The sequence below is a fragment of the Artibeus jamaicensis genome, unplaced genomic scaffold, assembly GCF_021234435.1.
Source record: "Artibeus jamaicensis isolate MK-2021 breed Jamaican fruit bat unplaced genomic scaffold, CSHL_Jam_final contig_354, whole genome shotgun sequence".
Lineage (NCBI taxonomy): Eukaryota > Metazoa > Chordata > Mammalia > Chiroptera > Phyllostomidae > Artibeus > Artibeus jamaicensis.
In genome coordinates this window covers 38,623,237-38,640,961 of record NW_026521803.1, presented here as the reverse complement: position 1 = coordinate 38,640,961, position 17,725 = coordinate 38,623,237, and the positions used below count along the sequence as shown (strand labels likewise).

Genomic DNA, 17,725 nt, shown 5'->3' with positions numbered 1-17,725 from the left:
CGCCATCTGGTGCCGGCCTCCACCTTAACTGGTTTTGTGATCAGTACGGAGAATTGAAAAGAGGTGTCTTTCAAGCTCAGAGGGATGGTGCTCGCAATTACTAGATGCTGGGGTTTTTTTAAAAAAATATTTTACAAGGGTGCTTTAATGTTTTTGAAACCATTGCAGAAAAAAATTTAATTTTTAGCACTGACGTAAGAGAATTAAACGTGAGTTTGTTATTCTATTTTGGTGCTAAAAATTCAGGACTGTGGGACAGAGCTCCTGTATTAAGAGCCCATCGCTGCCTTTGATTGGGAAGCTCTTCGACCAGATATAATCTTTGAGGACCAGGGAGGTTTGATGTCTCTTATGTTCAGAGGCGAGAGCTGAAATAATGACACTTGATAGAGCGGAGAGCTGCTTGCTCTCCAATCACCAGCCGCCAGTCACGGCCTTCGCTCAGACTAATCCTCTTCCACTGCTCCTGTCTCTTAAACCAGGATGCCCATCTGTTCGTCAAAATTGAATTCCACGAGCATTTGAGTGCCTTCCTGGTGCTTCTGGGTGCATTGTGTTGGACCTTTGCCGTTCATTGTTTCATTGACTCTCCAGAGCCTCTATTTAAAGGCAACAATCGCACTGCACGTCCATGGAAAACAAAGCTTGGGGGCCGAGTTGCGGTCTGCTTGCCTCTTCCATCCCCCCCCCCCCCAAACCTACCCAGCTTCTGAACGCCCAGGTTTTGTGCAGGCTCAGCCATCCAACGGTTTCCTCAGAATCTATGGTCAACATGTTTCCGACGGTTTCCTCAAAAACTACCGTTAACGTGTGTTCCCTGTTCGAAACCTGGTAACGTCCACCTTTTCATTCAGTTGGCTCGCAGACCTCCACTCCAAGTCTGTTCTGTTGAACCACATCTCTCGTAACCCTTTCAAAATGTTCCCTGGGCTTCAGCTGCCCTCGTCTCCTCCTACCTCCCAGTCTGCGCCCCTGGCACACTTCCTCCCCAGACTGCAGTCCCTTCCCCAGTAGGGGTCCCCCCCAGACCTGCCCCTACTGGAAGGCTCTGCACACTCACCTCTGAGCCTCACAGAAACACGCCCAGGCCGCCCTGGGTCCCCCTTGCCAACCTCCCGTGGCACTGTTTCTGTACCACTTCGGGAGGGTGTCAGGAGGCGGACTGAGGGACTCGTGTGCCTCAGGTGGGAGAGGAAACCTCTTGGAAAGTGGTACGGCCTGTCTTGCGATGTTTACATGTGCACCCCGCCCCCATGCAATGGAATATTGTAAAGTTAGTAAAAATGGCTAAACCTCGGGAAGGTAACATCAGCTACAACCTTTCGACCCTCAGAAGGCATGTTTCTTATGGCTGGCTTTCATCTTGGTGGTGGTGGATATTAAAATATGAACGTTTGAGAGAACAGTGCTTTTGACTTTTAAAATTGCAAATTACATTTCTGCCAGTTAACTCAGGAAGGCACATGGAGCAGGATGACCGAGTTTGCAGAGGAGGCCGGGCCCAGGATACGCCGTCTATGACGTCGAAGCCTATTTGAAGGAGGAGGGCGTAGAATGTGTGAAGAATGAAATTTAGAGTGGTTCTTCCCTTGATGAGGGGGTGGGGAGGGTGAAGGAACAAGGGAGGGCACAGGTAATGATGCTGGAGACCCACACGCCAGCTCAGAGGGGCTCGAGTGTGCGTCATGCACAGGTGCGCGCTTGCTGGCCGGAGCGGGAAGCTGGTGCCCTGTACACCACTCTCCCCCCAGCCTACTGGGTGCAGAGGGTCTTCCATCAGATGGCTCCAGACGGTCATTCGGTGCCCTGAGAGCTGGGGGACACCCGAGGGGTCTGGGCTGAGTGACATTTGTCGTTGCCGGAGGCCATGACAGATGCACAGACACCTGGGAGGTGCCGCCCCATCATCTCTTAGCAATCGAGGACTGTGTGAAAACTGACCTGAGACTGGGTCATGGATGATTTGACCAACGAAATAAAGATACGCAGCATTGTGCTGGGAGGGTGGCTGGGCAAACAAAATCGTATTAATATGTCTGAGAAAGCAAACTGTGTCCTCTACATTCTCAGTGAGAAAGGCCCAGACCAGCGACACGGCTCCAGGGTGACGAGGACTCTGTCCTGGCTACCAGGGCAGCACAGTGTGTGTCCAGGGAGCACAGGCGTGCAGCCGCCTGGTTGAGGGGCCACACGCCAACCACAGACAGGACCAAGCTGCCTGGGGGACTGACGGGCGTCCGACGGCCACTGACGCGGGTTCAGCGCCTGCGCTGCCGAGCGATGGTGGGTTGGTTCTTCAGAGAGAAAGACGTAACCAGCGATGTGGCATTTACTCCTACGGCTCAGGTTTGTAACATTCGCAGTAAAGCACAACTCTCAGGCTGTTTTTCATTTTTTTATTGCTGTTAATTCAAGGAAAAAAGGTTGCATAAAATCCAATCTGTTCTAGAAATATAAGTGGCCTTTCCAGTACATAACATTTCAAATATCAAAGTATATGGTAAACATACAAATAAGGAGAAGGCAGCACACCCCCTATGTACAGTACAGTATTTCAAATCATAAAATAAGCTCCGTAAAGTACAACCGGCAAGCGACTCACAACGCGGCCCATCCGTGGCTCATCAGAACTCAGTGGAGTAACTCAGCGGCAGCGTAACAATTAATTTAAGAACGTGGTCCAAAGGTACCCAGATCAAATAAAATATAATTAATCAAAATAATTTCCTTTACTCAAACTCTGCTTCTCTTTAAATTAAAGCTTTCCTCGGCCCCTTCCCACCCCCCCTCTCCCCTCTAACACCCAACCCCTGAAAGGAAGTTTCAAAATGTACATCGGTGCTATAAATATAAATGCTACCTAGGAGGCATGACATGAAGCTTCTTTTTTCTTCAAGTTTTTCCTTTTGTTTAGCAATCTGTTAGGCTTCTGAACCAAGACCAAACACCGACATTCCTTGGCTGCGCACCGAGGTACTGCGGACGACAAAACCCTTCCGTCCGGGCTCCGGGCTCCATGCCCAGGCGCAGGGACCGGCGCCCACCTGGCCCCCGACCCCGCAGCCGCGAGGCGCAGGCGCCTGTGGCCGCGAGGCGCAGGCGCCTGTGGCCGTGGGCTGCGGCAGCCCGAGGAACGCACCTGATCTCCCAGATAACCTCAGTGCACTTTAGGAAATCAAAAATTACCCGGAAGCAATTTAGTGCGTAGATTGGCTTTAAAAAAAACCTTTTTTTAAAAAAAACAGCAGCATTAAACTTAGTGACAGCACACACATGACTGACACGGTCTTGCGCTCGGCGGCCTTGCACATTGTCGTCACGCAGAGCGGTGGCTGGTCAGGGAAGCGGCTCTGTGACCAGGGGCAGGTCAGGGCGCACAGCCCCCCGCGCCGCTGTTCGGGCTGCGGTCAAGCCCACGCATTTCCACCGCAACGTGACGCTGTGACAGGTGGTGCGGGAGGGAGAGCTGCCACTCGGGCAGCGTCCGAGCGTGACGTCAGGGTGAACTCCAAGTACAATCGGCTGCCACGACCAACACAGACACGCAGAACACGCACACGCACACGCCAGTTCATCCACTTTCTGTCTCTCTGAGGCAACAGGCTAAAAAGGGTGATGGGTTAAAAAAGTCGTTTGTTTGTAAGAAAGAGCTCTCTGTCCACTTCACACATCACATTTTTCCTGGGTTATATTAAGGTTTTACTTTTTCCATGTATTTAAATTTGCACTGGGACAACATGCACTGCACGTATGCATTTCTGTGATGTTGTTCGTCACACACACACTCCTTCGTGAATCTGACTCCTGCCTTATGATTCCGGTGAAACAGCTGCCCTTCAGCTTGTGTGCAGAGCAGTTCACAACGGTGGTGGGGACCAGCGCACCGGCCACCCGCCCTGCAAGGGGCCACTGGGAAGCAGGAGGGGACAGGGGGAAAAGTGTACTTTAGGGTGAGAGTGAGAAAAGCTGGGGAAGAAGCAAAGTATCTTTTTTTTTTTTTCCAAAACCATACGACTGTCACCAGTGTTGTCAAAAAAAAAAAGGTCAAATACACAGTTTTAAAGATTCAGTAAACATTGCACACAGCGAGTATTCAGTGTAAAAAAAAACACCACGCATCCATTTTCTTTTGATAGTTCGGATGTTTAAATTACACGTGTCACAGAGACAAGCCTGTTGTTGACCTAGGAGACTGGAGGCTCAAAAGCAACGCGTTCTTTTCTGTTTTGGACATCAGTACAGGAAACATGAGAAACCCCAACTGCATAGAAATTTTGGAAATGTGTAGACAAAGAAACGTGAACAAAATACCTTTCCTTTCCTGCCCTCCACACCCCACCAGGACCCCCCACACTTCCTGGATTAGGCAGGCAAGCTTTACTCGGTTCAGTCTGCAGAGTCCAACGTATCACTAGGAGGGGGGAGGGGAGGTGCGTACCTCAGTCTGTAAGTGCCTAAAACGGGAAAGACAGAACTGCTAAGTCACTGCTCACAAGGCAACGCATCACAAACCACTACAGACAGCAAACGAGCATGCTCACTAAAGGCCTCTTTCTCCGCACTACTACAATTCCAAAGTGGGAATACGGTTACTTTTCAAAGGTGGCCTGAAGTTTGTGCTCTAAGTTCAACCTAAAGCTATCAAACTCCAGCTTTTAAAAACGCCAAGTAGCCCTGGCTAGTGTAGCTCCGGGGACTGAGCACCAGCCTGTGAACCTCAAGGTCACCAGTTCGATTCCCAGTCAAGGCACATGTCTGAGTTGCAGGCCAGGTCGCTAGTTGAGGGTGTCCTAGAGGCAACCAAATGTTTCTCTCCATCTTTCCCTCCCTTCCCCTCTCTCTAAAAATAAAATAAATGAGTAAAAAAACTTTAAAAGTGCCAGGTATATACCCCCAATTTAAGACTCTTTTTGGCAAAATGACAAAAACCAAACACAAGTGGAAGATAATGGTGTGAGGTGTATCTGGAGTTTTGTAGCTTACTCATATGCTTATTTAAGAACATCTTGGTTTTTTTGGTGGTAATAATAATCAACTTAGGTCAAATTCCCTCACTACCAAACCAGTGCTTAACATATTTTGTTCCTTAAAATGCAATAGCATTTAATTTAAAACACCTGCTGGGCAGGAAAAGCGCGTGGGGGTTACGCTGGGCCCCTTGGTAATGCGCAGAGATACTAAACACCTAAAACCTTGCACGTCAGGTGCCTGTCTCACTTCCTAGCTTTTCAGTACGTAAAAACTTTGCTTACTTCATGAAAGAGGGCTGAGCCTCCTAGAACAGTGCTGCGAGCCAGAGACTGGTGTTCTATGACGCAAATTCCCACTCTGCTCCTCCAAAGCGCCTTTCTGGTCTCCTCCGGACTCGGAGGCCGAGCCCGGTGGACTCCCTGGTGCCGTGACCTGCGCCTACGCTAGGCTCTGCCGCCCCGTCCGCAAGAACCACATCCGTGAACGCACACCACGGCTCTGCCGGGACACAGCCCTCGCGGACAATAAGGCCGGGGCGCGACCCACTAAAAGCAAGTCCGCTGCGAGCCCTGGGGATTACCTTGTTGGCTGGCCTCCATGGACGCCTGCTTGCACTCCTGGGCAAAGTGTCCGCTGACGCCACAGTTGTAGCACGAGACGCTGCCGCTCTTCTTCGGCCCCGAGCCGCTGGTGTTGGCAACCACACTGGGCGCTGCGTAGACAGCGTAGTACCTCCCAAATCCCGCCACCTGCTGCAGGCCGTAGCTGGCTTGGCTCCCCAGGACCGGGTCGTGCACCAGCCCGTTTGCATACGGAGCCGGAGGCAGAAAGAAAGGAAGCTGGTTTCCGTTGCTCTGATGTGCTTGGTTGAGGTAGCTGCCGTTGCAGATGGACGGCAGAGGGAAGAGAGGAGGGACTCGGTACATGGGCACGTGGTTGGGGTAATAGTAGCTGCTCAGCTGGAGGTTGCCGTTGGTCCCGCAGCCGCACCTTCGCCCGCAAGAACCGCAGGGCCCCGAGCCCATCTGCGGGGGCGGCAGCACCGCGCCGCTGGTGTTCGTGCTCCCCACCGCACTGATGTAGGACGCGCCCTCGCTCTGCGCGGTGCTGTGAGTCAGCGCGGGGCTCGGGCTGGGCGCGGGGCCCGGTGTGTGCGTGGGGACCGCGGGCTGGGCCTGCGCCGACGGCGCGGCGGCGCCCTGGCTGGCTAACCCTCCCGCGGCGGCGAGGGGCGAGCCGGCCAGTGCATAGGGGGCTGGTGGCTGCGCGGCAGAGAGGCCGGCCGCTGAGAGCACTACGTTCACACTGCTGGGCTGAGGGGCTGTCCCTGCGTTTCCCTCCATTTGAGGCACCATTTGATTGAGTCCCACCACCTGGGAGGGGGGTTTGGTGGTGGGGTCCGTGGCAGCCCCAGGAGAGCCTGGAAACCCTGCTGGGCTGTGCAAAGGGAGGAAGGCAGTGCTCGGTGACCCCAGGCTCAGACCCCCGGCCGGCTGCTGCACGCTCAGCGCGCAGCCCTCGGAAGGTCCCTGCTGCGGGGGCAGCTTCAGCCTCTGAATGTGCGGGAGGAATGTCGCCGGGAGCGGTAAGGACGAGGCCAGCAGCTCCAAGTGCTTTTCTGAATCTCCGGCAGAGGCTGCGGGCCCTAGGAGCCCCATGGGCGTCGCGCCGGACTCCCTCAGTGCAGAAAGGGCGACAGGACCGGGAACCAGCACGCCCATCGTTTTGCCATCGCCAGGTTTGGGGGTAGGAACGACCACGTCCGACTTCTGGGCACCGCTGTGCACGACACAGTGTAAAGTCGGCACGAAGGAGACGTGCTGATACTTGGGCGCGCTCGTGGTGTCCTCCATGAGGCCTCCGCTCTGGTCTCCCAAGGAAGCGGCATCTCCCGGCGGAGGGACCGCAACCGCCTGGGCGACGGGGCCGGGAGCGGCGAACCTGCACGGGGCCGGTGTCCCTGAGTCCTCGGAGTTGCTGTCGGTGTCTGCGGGAGAGGACGGACATGCGCGTTGGCACGGGTGCCACTCCCACCGCCCCTGCTGGAGGGGGAGGCCTCGGTGCGTCTGACACTGACTCTGACATCTGGGGCTGCAGTAAATGTGGCCCCTCGGCTCCCTAACCACCAGCCTGGCCTTCTTTTCATCTTTGGCTCTCTATGGACTTTATCTAAAAAACAGAGAGATTCCGGAAAAGGCAACACCATGGACACAAAAGAAGACCAACGGCGGCCAGGAGTGGGGGGTGGCCGAGGGCGGACTGGGGGCAGGGAGACTGTCAGGCCAGAAGGCTCTGCGCAATGACGCAATGACAGACTGTGTCGCAGATCCTGCGTCTTAAGCCACCAAGAGGGAGCCCGCAGGAACGGGGCTCTGGGCGGTAGCCACGCACCTAGGTTGGCTCATCCTTGGTTTAAAAAAAAAAAAAAAAGATGCCATTGTAGTGAATTATGTTGAAAATGGAGGAGCTTGTACATGTTTGGAAAATCTCTGTACTTTCCTTAATTTTATTGTAAACCTAAAACTGCTCAAAAATTTTAAAGTCTTTAAGAAAATCAGTGGAGAGAAAAGCAACAAAAGGTTAATTGGAGACAATGAAGTACAATACAAAATACAGAGATTTATTAATTTCACCTTATTACTGATTAAAGGATCAGATACTTTTAAATGTAATCAATTTTAGGCAATTCATTTAATTTATAGTCTGCACTGCCAAAGCCATGGTCTTTTATTTGTTGCACATAAATGATACAATTTAAAGGAGCTCAATTCAGAGTGTATTTAACTCAAATATCAAGAGGTAGGAAGTGGAAGAGAGCTTTTCCAGAATAAAATAAACATTCTTAGGCTGAACTACTTCAGTGGTGCAGGCGAGCGAGCGAGCGCACCAAAGGCGGGGAGCAGGGGCCGGGAGTGGGGGCGTGGAGCTTGGCGCCAGGCGCTCGCCTTTCTCAGCAGCAGTGGGAGAAAGGGGTGGGGGAGGGGGGCAGGAGCCACACAGGGTTTAGTGCCGCGTGGCCCTATGCGGAAAGAGCTTCAATCCAGATTCCCGCCTCCCTGACTTCCGTGTAGGGGGCAAAAGATCAGATCTCAGTCACAGGGTTGGGACACGCGAACCCAGGTGTTGCAGTAACAGGTACAGAGAGCGTGCAGTTAGCCGTGGTGTCTGTTCTACCGCCTCCGTTCTCAAATATAAGCAGAATTGCAAAATATATGTAAATGTTCACACTTCTTAAGGTAATAACTAGTTCTCTGCAGCTAAGATGTGAAAAGTATTTTAAACAGAACACTAAAAACAAGTCATTCAGGCCTTTCTGGAGAAAGGTTAACCAGAACCTGCTCAGTGTCAGGCTGTCCACAGTGTCACTAATTCAACGACCAGAATTCACATTTGAGGGAAGAGATTCAATTTGTGAGTAGATGGTTCTAGTATAAACTCCCCTTAATGAGTGTTTATTGCTAAACTTTACAAAACAAAAAGTATCCAAAAATGAATAAGTTATTTAAGGCATTATATCTGTAACTGTACCATAATTATGAGTACAGTTAAACATTTGGTCAGGTAAATTTCTATGAGCTGAACACAATCTTCTTGGCCCTGCCCTCAATTATAAGAGGACATTTACTTAGAAAGTTACAGAGGAAGCAGAAGTGAGCGCTGGGCTGTGTGGGCTCAGGAAAAAAGTCTCAGAAGCAGAAGGGCCCTGGGAGCTGAGCAGAGAGCAGGGCACCGGGCAACGCGAGGGGGCAGCGGGGGCCCTGCGGCCTCCCGGGAGAGCGAGCCTAAATCCTCCTAATTCAGCAAACAGCCCCTGATTTTAGATGGTCCCAAATGGTTTTCCGGGCATTGTAAGCACCCATCTAGCTATTTAGGAATTGGCTCTGTCCTTTTTTTTTGATGCTGACTTTGAAAGGTACAAAGTCTCAAAACAAGACCCCATTAGGACCAATAAGAACAATAGCAACAGTGCCATATGGTTTTCAAAGCCACCATTTCATTCACTCAAAATCAAAGCTTTTTAAAAAAATTTAATTGCAGTGGGTATTTACCCTCTTCTGGTTTTAGACAGTCCCAAAGGAGTCCTCAGTTAGAGAAGGCTCGTGCAGTCACCACTACCTACGCCCACTGCAAGAGGGTGAGCCCTCGCACAGGCCACCTCAGCCCACCCGTGGAATGGGGTGCTGTCCAGTGGCCCCAGTGTGCAAGTGTGCTCTGCAGATCAGAAAGGCCACATGGCTGCAGACTGGGACACGCGCAGGGAGAGTCACCGCATGCAACTTTTGGCAGGACTTGAAAATGACTGCAAAAGTAAAGAGTGGCTTTAATAGTAATGACATAGCAGCACAAGTGCCACTGTCCCTGAGACCTGACACTGTTGACGCAGAAGCTAGGGTCTCAGAGAGCGGTGGGCTGCCCAGGAAGAAGCCGCACACGGCTGCTCCCCAGTTCCAGGGTGAGCCCGGGGGCATCACTGACTACTGCCGGCAGCACAGGACACCTTACGACCAAAGGCTACCGCTCAGATGTGGACAGCGTGTGCAAAAAACGACGTCCTCATTCAACTTGCATGTTTTGGGGGGCCTCACTTCTGGAATAGCAGAGTAAGGACTTCTCACACTCGACTCCTTAAAAGCAACAAGAGTCCTGGCAAAAACTGTCAAAATCAAAACTTTCAGAACTGTGGAAATTAACTAAAGACTTGAGGCAGTCTGAGGAATGTTTATTCAAGAAAAACAGCTGAATCGCTCAAGAACTGCAAGTACTGTGGCATCTTCCCTTGACTAATTCTCTCTCCCTCTCTCCATCTCTGATGAAGCCTTAGAACCTTCCAGTCCTACAGCTGTGGTCGCCGGGAAAACCAGCAGCTGGGCAGCTGCTAGGAGCAGCTTGGGTGTGGAGCTCCACAGAAGCCATCCCTACAGAACGGTCACCATCTGACGGTCTGGCAGCTTGAGTTCACTCTTTCACTGCCCTTTACCCACAGGCATTGGTCACTTAGATCAGCAGCAACTGTTTAACCGCCTGATGGCCTGAGGCAGCATTACCAGTTAGGGCCAGCAAGGAGGAGGACCGACACACTTGGGAGGAAAAACTGGAGAACGAGACATCCACAAGGAGTTCTGAAAAGCTCTGCTGTATCCCTGGGAATCTAGAAGGCCACACTCACGTCTAGGGAAGTGTGTGTGCCCAGGAAAGACCCTGAACTCTCATTTCTGGCTGACTCTGAGCCTCTGTTTAAGGAGGAATTGAAGATGTAATTCATATAAAACCCAAAACCCAAATGGCAGATGTAAATCCTAACTTATCAATCATTACAGTAAGTTTAAATACATTAAACACTCCAATCAGTTGACAGAGGTGGACCGAACGGCTGACACACCAAAACCCAACTAATGCTGTAACAGACACGCCTCAGATTCAAAGACACAAACTCTGGTTTAAAGGACAAGGATGAAAACGGAGGTGCCCTGCAGACAGTAAGCGAGACGAAAGTTGTTACCTGACACAAAGAAGGGTATGTTATAAGGATAAAAAGGGTCAGTCCGTCAGTAAGCAAAGAATTATAAATATATGTGCACCTAAATTTTCAATATCTCTGCACGAACTCTCCATTTGGTTATCACTGTCTTCTTGCTATTTAATTTCATATGCAGTCAAGTGATCTTTTTTTTAAATCAACACTGCCAGGACCTGCTACCTCACCGGTCTACATATTCTTTACACCAATTAAATTAAAAATCAGTGGTGATGTTCATGGGAACATAAAATTACTTCTCTTTGACTGGTTTTAAGAGACAACACACATTTTCCTCCACGACCCCCATGTTCCCTCCAGAAAGCAAACCTCTGTCTTTTTCCTCTTCGCTTTCAAAGCTTTCTCTTCCATCATGTCGGGGACTAGAGGGAGAACTGTAACTCTCAGAAGACGTCTCTCCGCATGTGTCATGTCCAGATCCAACGTCCACATTCACATCTAGAAATAATAATTCTATTTTTAAAAATAATGTTGAGTAGTTAAAGTAAATTCCAACTTAAACCGTTAGAAATTAGTTCCAGCTATAGTTCTTTTTTCAGTTTTCCTGCAATCACCTAAAAAGCTGGTCCCACAGCTTTATAATAATGAAAAAATTCATTATTAAATCACTATTTTAATTGAAAGTAATTTATAAATACAGTCTTAAAGCAACAAAGGCAGAAGAAAAAGTCAAGCTTATTGACTCTAAAAACTCAGAGTTAAGGCTCTGTCCAATACCAGCATGTTGGGCCACTTTCAAAGTCTGGATATTTTAACTTCTCAGAATTTGTTGCACATTCACTCTTTAAAAGACCTTAAGAATAGGACTGACTGCCAAAAAATGCCTCCTCAGTTAGAATCACTGCGCCTGCGCATTCAAACAGAGTCCAATCCTACCCAGCAGGCTGAGTAGCTCTCTGAGTTCTGCCCAGCAGGCGAGGAGATGCTGAGGAGGGTGGGGGTTGGGGTCATGGTCAGTTAGCTACATCTGTTTGGAGCACACGGCAAGGTTATTGGCATAACTAGTGCTGGCCAATCCTGTACTGGCCCCCACTTGGGGGGCTGTCCCACTCATTTCTGTAAATCCAGTAGCCTGCAGAGTTTCCGCCTTGCAGCAAGCATTCAACCTGCTCGGTGTGTACTTTAGTGTATAAATCCCCATGCGAGGGCTTCCAGAGGGATCTTCAGCACTAGAGATAAGTGAGTTGTTTCCATCACCAGCTGGCAGACACAAACAGAGGTTGCAACTATTGATCGCTTAGACAAAGTATGTGTTAGAGAAAAGATGTGGTTTGTGATGGCCAAGTTGACTAATCTGTGTCTTCTGAAGGGGGGAAATTTGTAACTGGTAAGATTGTTAAGACGACCTAGCCTAGCCCAGCAACTCAAATGGTAGATAAATACTCAAATAACAATAAAGTCATTAGATGCTGCTAATTCATTTTGAGTAATAAAATGCAAAACCAGCCCGGGAAAACTGCACAAAACCTCATAGTGCTGTAAGTAGCTGAGCCATCAGTTGGGCGAGTAAAGACTTTACAGAAAAGGAACCTGGCGTATACTCGTGCATGATACTAGCATTTGAACTGATCTGTCGCAGTGTGACCCAGGGATGCAACACCAGTGGCTACCTGGGACAATCTAAGGTGCCACAATGGCCCGACGTTCAACTGCACTGGTGAAACAAAACATAAATATAAAACTGTGGCACATACAGAAATTCTGCATAGAAGTATTTCGACAGGCATAGAACAAAACGAACCATTTAAGGAAGAAGAGAATCAAGGACTCAATATGACAGTCTCAAAGTAGAGCGGGCGGGCTGGCAGGGGCCTCTGTGGTCAGGTGAGTGGAGATTTCCTCATCAAAACTCAGTCGCTGAAACTACAGTGGAGTCTTTGAAACTTCATAGAGTAAGTTACAGAATATGCTTTTTTAAAAGCAGCTATTTCTCAAAATGACACAATTTAAAAAATTATTTTCTTTAGATTATATAACTAGTAAACATTTGAAGCACCAAATTATCATATATTAATTTGCAGTTTTCAGAGAATTAAGTACATAGATCTAAACCTACACTAAACATCACGTTCTCCTCTTGATCACCCACAGGGCGCTTTGGAATTGCACACAGTCCTTGGAATTTGTATGGGAAGTGATGTGATAGCCCAGAGTCAGATGGTGTGCAGGCGAGGATGTGCCAAAGGACATTCCACAAACTGCCCATTTAAGTAAATCCGAACTTTATTGTTTGTCACCGTGTCTCACAGGGTAAAAGATCATGCAAGAAGACAAGAGTCAAAAACTTACAGTAGTCACTATTCTAACAGTGAAAATCCTGGGTATGAGTATTTGTGAACAAACAGGAATTAGTCCGGCTTAACTGTCTAGGTACATCAGCACCACAGTTAGAGAAAAGCAGGAGACTTTAAATCACTACCATTTCTCTAAAGAGAGAGATTGAGAGGTCAACCACCTCGTTCGCCCCAGACTTCCTGGTGCCGTGCCAGCTACTGGAGCGTGGTGTTGAGGACACAGGGCTGGTGCACTGTAACAGAGGCTTAACAACATCGCCATGGAAACCCTACTTCTCCTCAGTGGAGAGATTTAAGGCTTGAGGTTTGAAAGCAAATCCACTGCAAAGAATACAGAAGATGAACGGCACTGAGAACTTTCTGGGAGGCAACCACGTGGAGGGAGACAGTAAGTGATTATTTTGTCCCTTTTTGTACCTTTAAATTTTCAAACTACACGAACATATTATTACTCAAAACAGAAGTTAAATTTTTTAATCAAAAATAAGTAACACTTATCTTAAACACTTATTGAGTTATTTAAAGATCCAAACAACATGAATCAAAAAGACCCAATATTTTGTTTCAATACAATTTCTACATTTTATGATAAGTGTCATTGTTTCATAAAGAAAGAAATCTTAAATAGATCTTGAGTTTACTAAATGCTAATGGTAATACCTTGATACCTTAATATATTAAAGGGAAATTAATAAATGGGTTTTTCCTAAGTTGGAGTCGGCAAACATCTGAGCTATATTTGATGTCAACGAGACAAGTTGTACAAAGCGTATTTCATTTATAGTCATACTCTGTAAGTATAAATATATATATCAATCAGAGACATATATACAGGATAAAAGAGAAAAAATAAGGTTTATCTTTTTCTTTGTAGTCCTCACCAAGGACATTGCCTTTAGAGAGGGAAGGCAGAGAGAGGAAAACACATTGACTGGTTGCCTTCTTGTAAGCGCTGGACCGGGGATCGTACACACCCAGACTGAGGATTGAACCTGAAACCTGTGTATGTGCCCGGACTGGGAATCAAACCCACAACCTTTCAGTTATAGGACACTGCTCCAACTGAGCCACACTGGTGAGGGCCAGAATAAGGTTTATTGTATTCAAACACCCTCGGGTTGTATTGTACATCCATAATATTTTAAAATAAAGAGGAAAGAAAGCTTGCGATAGTACTAAAAAGATCTTAATAAATTTTATGGCATGTTTTCTCTTAGATGGTGAAAAGGCACTAAATTCTAGAACACCTGTGTCCTCAGCACTAGCTAACTGCTTTCCACACGCCATCACATTCAGTCTTTATGATCTGGTGAGGCAGGTATTGTTCCTGTTTTATAAGTGAGAAAACTAAGGCTTCCAAGAGGCCACACACTTAAGACACGGGTGGAAAGCTCTGGCTGGTGTAGCTCCGTGGATTGAGCGGGGCCTGTGAACCAAAGGACTGCAGTTTGATTCCCAGTCAGGGCACATGCCTGGGTTGCAGGCCAGTTCCCAGCAGGGGGCACACGACAGGCAACCATACATTGATATTTCTCTCCCTCTCTCCTTCCCTTCCCCTCTAAAGATAAATAAGTAAAATCTAAAATAATAATAATAATAATAATAATAAAATTATGTTAAAAAATAAAGTGGAACTCTTTCCATTTGAAAATATATTTAAAAAAAAAGAAACTGGGGGGAGCACAAGATTCCAAGCCACATCTATCTGAGATCAAGTCCATGCATTTCTCCTCTGACGGCGGGAAGCTGAAAAGGGAGAGTGTGGTGAACTTGTCTGGCGAGCAGCAGTTCCCACACCACGTGAGAGAGGAGGGACAGAGGGATCGTGAGAGGACCAGACATGCAGGGGCAGGCAGAGCAGGCTCACAGTTGTGAGCACACCAAACACAGAGAGTGGTCCCTGTGTTATCAGTATTTACTAATTAACTATCTTCCCACACCTCCTTTGAGCTCCACTGCACCTGACCACAGTTCGGACGGGAGAGCGCCCTGCCCCTGGCTATCCAGTGCGTGCTGCGGAGGACGGAGTGCTGGGGTGCGGGGCTGACCCTGGAGGAGGAAGGACAGAGGCCGGGAAGCCAGGCAGAGGCTACTGCCCATCACGCTCGGGCAGAGTCCTCCCGTGTTGTTTCAGTTCTCCCCTTCTTCCTTGTCTGCCGTCCCCACGGGGAACATCAAGGTGTTGCAATACACTCATACGCAACACAGCTTGCCCCCCAGGTCATCCCCCCAAAGACAGCCCAGTTAATTCATTCGATGGTTGGCCCAATGATCTTAGAGTCAAAATTAACCACATTTCCTTTATCGATATTCGATCTCTCTAAACAAATATGTTAATTAAAGAACACTCCATTAAAAACATTTTGGTTATTTATGGTACGTCGCAATTTAATGTAGTCACATTTGAGTAAAATCTAAATTTTAACCCTTATTTGCAGGATCAGTCCAGCCAACAACTGTGTTAGGTACACAAGTGAACAAAACATTCTCCTCGAGGCCTATGGGCCTCTTTTCACTTTCTATCTTTCCTGTCAACAGTGAAGGTCAACATAACACAGAAAAGTGAGCACTGAACCAGCAGAAGGGACACTCCTCAGTCAAATGAACACAAAACGTTCCACCTAAAAATAAAGGGACCTCAGAATAGCGCTGGGCATCCGGAGACCACACAAATCTAGTACAAGAACCTGGGGGTCCGAATTCCCCCAAAGTGCCATAAAACCCCAGAAGATGGCCATTGCACATGATTCTACACAGTCGACAAGATTCTAAACGGGGCCTTCATATACGAATGGGTCCCGAGTTCCACAAGGGTGGGGAAGACCTTCCGGGTCCTCTGAGGCGGGGGCCGGCTGGAGGAGACAAGCGAGGAGACTGGAGGGAACGAGAGCTGGCAAAGGTAACACGCCTCCCCGGCGGCCCTGTATTTCCTAAATGGACTCCGTCCATCCTCCAGAATCGTGTAATTCTGAGACCGCTGTTGTACCAGTGCAGGGCAAAAGTACATCAGGATCTGACATAAGAGCTCAATGTCTACTCTAAAAGGCATCATAGGAAATGCATTTAGGTGATGGGTATTTGAGACGAAAGCAAATGTCCTTACCTTTCACAGAACTGCCCTGGCCGTGCTGAGGAGTGGAGAGTCTAATACCATTTATTCTACTATTCAGTCTGCTGTCAGCTTCCTTAACCTGCTCCCTAAACCAAAAGCATAGAGGTTACCAACACTCTTTATGAGATTCTCTGGAGAATACATTAAATGCAGCAGAATTATTAAAATTCCCCTCAAAGTCTTTTATAATTAAAAAAAAAGTTCTTAGGAAGGTATAATCTAAAAGCAGGATTTAGTGTGCAGTTCTGACAGTTGCCCCTCCAAATGGAACGTAATATGTGACAGTAGCTTTACTTTTATCACTTGCATATGCTGATTATTGTGGATAAAAAGTAAAGCCCAAAAGTAAAAATATAAAGAAAAGGAATGGAAAAATACTACTTACAGTACATAAACTAAACATGCCCAGAATCAAATGCTGTATTTTCCCAATTTCTATTACAGGGGACATTAAATTGAACCTACTTTTCTACATGTGGTTTTCCTTTCTTCTTATTTACTGAAGACAAACTTCGCTTATCAGTTGAATGCTAGTGGAAAGAATAAAAAGATATCAAACAGACTAAAGCTAACCCTTATTCTTGAAGGTACCCTCTTATTTTGATATCAACGTTAAAATGAGATGCGTTCTCAGTTGCATATTCTAATAAATTCTTATTCTCAACCTATTATTGAAGTTACCTGTGTGAACCACTAAAATTTTTATATTCCCTGACAAATACTTAATACTATCAATCATGAGGAAAACATCTAGTTATTTTTCTGCTTTTAAAATGGACCTGTATTCTTTTGTGTATTATTTTGACCACAAAATAAAACACAATCAAGTAACTGGCATTTGCTATAGGTGTGCCTGTACTTTCTTAAAGGTCAGGCTGGCAAAACCACAATGCAGTTTTTCCAAGTGTACAAAGAAACGGTGAACAGACACTGATTTGGAGGTAGAAAAGGTATAAACACTGTACTAAAAAAATAGGCCATTAAGTAAGTATGGCTAAGATAACATACAGTGTCTCAAAACACACCTTAATGCTTTAGTTCATAAAAACACATTCCAGGCAAGGTTAACATCTGGACCTGAGTGTCATCCAGAACTTGAATCAGGTTAACAGATCCCTGCCTTCCAGGGAGAACAGGGTTCCTCCACCGCTGCACCAGTGGCCACGCCCACGCCCTGGGAGCACTGGGCCTCAGCATCACACCGACTCCTAAGGAAGCACATCGGTCCTAGTCACCCTGGGAGGCCCAGTGAACTGGCCCTGCTCCTCACGAGGAAAGTTCCATTTCAATATTCACAACACCAATAGCAATATAGGGACAGAAATGTGAATAATTCTTTCAAAAGCAAAAAAGTTGGCAAAACAACTTCATGTACCCCTAGTAGGAATTAACATTTTAATCATCACATTAAAATGTACTACTTTTTTTAGCAATAAAAATAATCTAAGTAAACTTTTTCAGGTCTCAGGAGAACTTAGATCACATCAACCCATTGAGTTGAGAGTCTAACACTTAAACATTCCCTTGGTTCTTCTCGCCAGACGTGCTACCTGACATGACTCGGCTCTGACCACGGCATGAAGACCAAACCATGCCCCCAGATACCTGGTCCGCCGAGTTCACACAGTGCCCCGGGTGCTGGGCGGTGGTGCAGCCCTGCCTCCGCCAGTCCATGACGCCGTTCTGTTCGGAACACTGCACGGTGAGGCCGTCCAGTGGCGGACAAGTTGTACCAGTAGTGCTATCGGAGGCAAAGTTTACACAGGAATGAACATCCAACCTACTGCACTGAATAATGAGGAAGCCACAGTA

At 47.7% G+C, this 17,725-nt stretch overlaps 1 protein-coding gene across 3 annotated transcripts in view; it reads right to left on the bottom strand.

The window, feature by feature from the left end:
* Nucleotides 1–2,382: 2,382 nt before the first annotated feature.
* The window catches only part of ZCCHC2 (zinc finger CCHC-type containing 2), a 48,333-nt gene continuing 32,990 nt past the window's right edge, over nt 2,383–17,725 (bottom strand). For all 3 annotated transcript variants that reach the window (XM_053664155.1, XM_037156429.2, XM_053664154.1), the window contains 6 exons: nt 17,519–17,654; nt 16,379–16,443; nt 15,905–15,999; nt 10,817–10,945; nt 5,552–6,958; nt 2,383–4,454 (listed from right to left, as the gene is read on the bottom strand). In XM_053664155.1, coding sequence (XP_053520130.1) covers nt 4,387–4,454; nt 5,552–6,958; nt 10,817–10,945; nt 15,905–15,999; nt 16,379–16,443; nt 17,519–17,654 — 1,900 coding nt within the window. In that variant the 3' untranslated portion in view covers nt 2,383–4,386. The remainder of the gene's footprint in view (nt 4,455–5,551; nt 6,959–10,816; nt 10,946–15,904; nt 16,000–16,378; nt 16,444–17,518; nt 17,655–17,725) is intronic.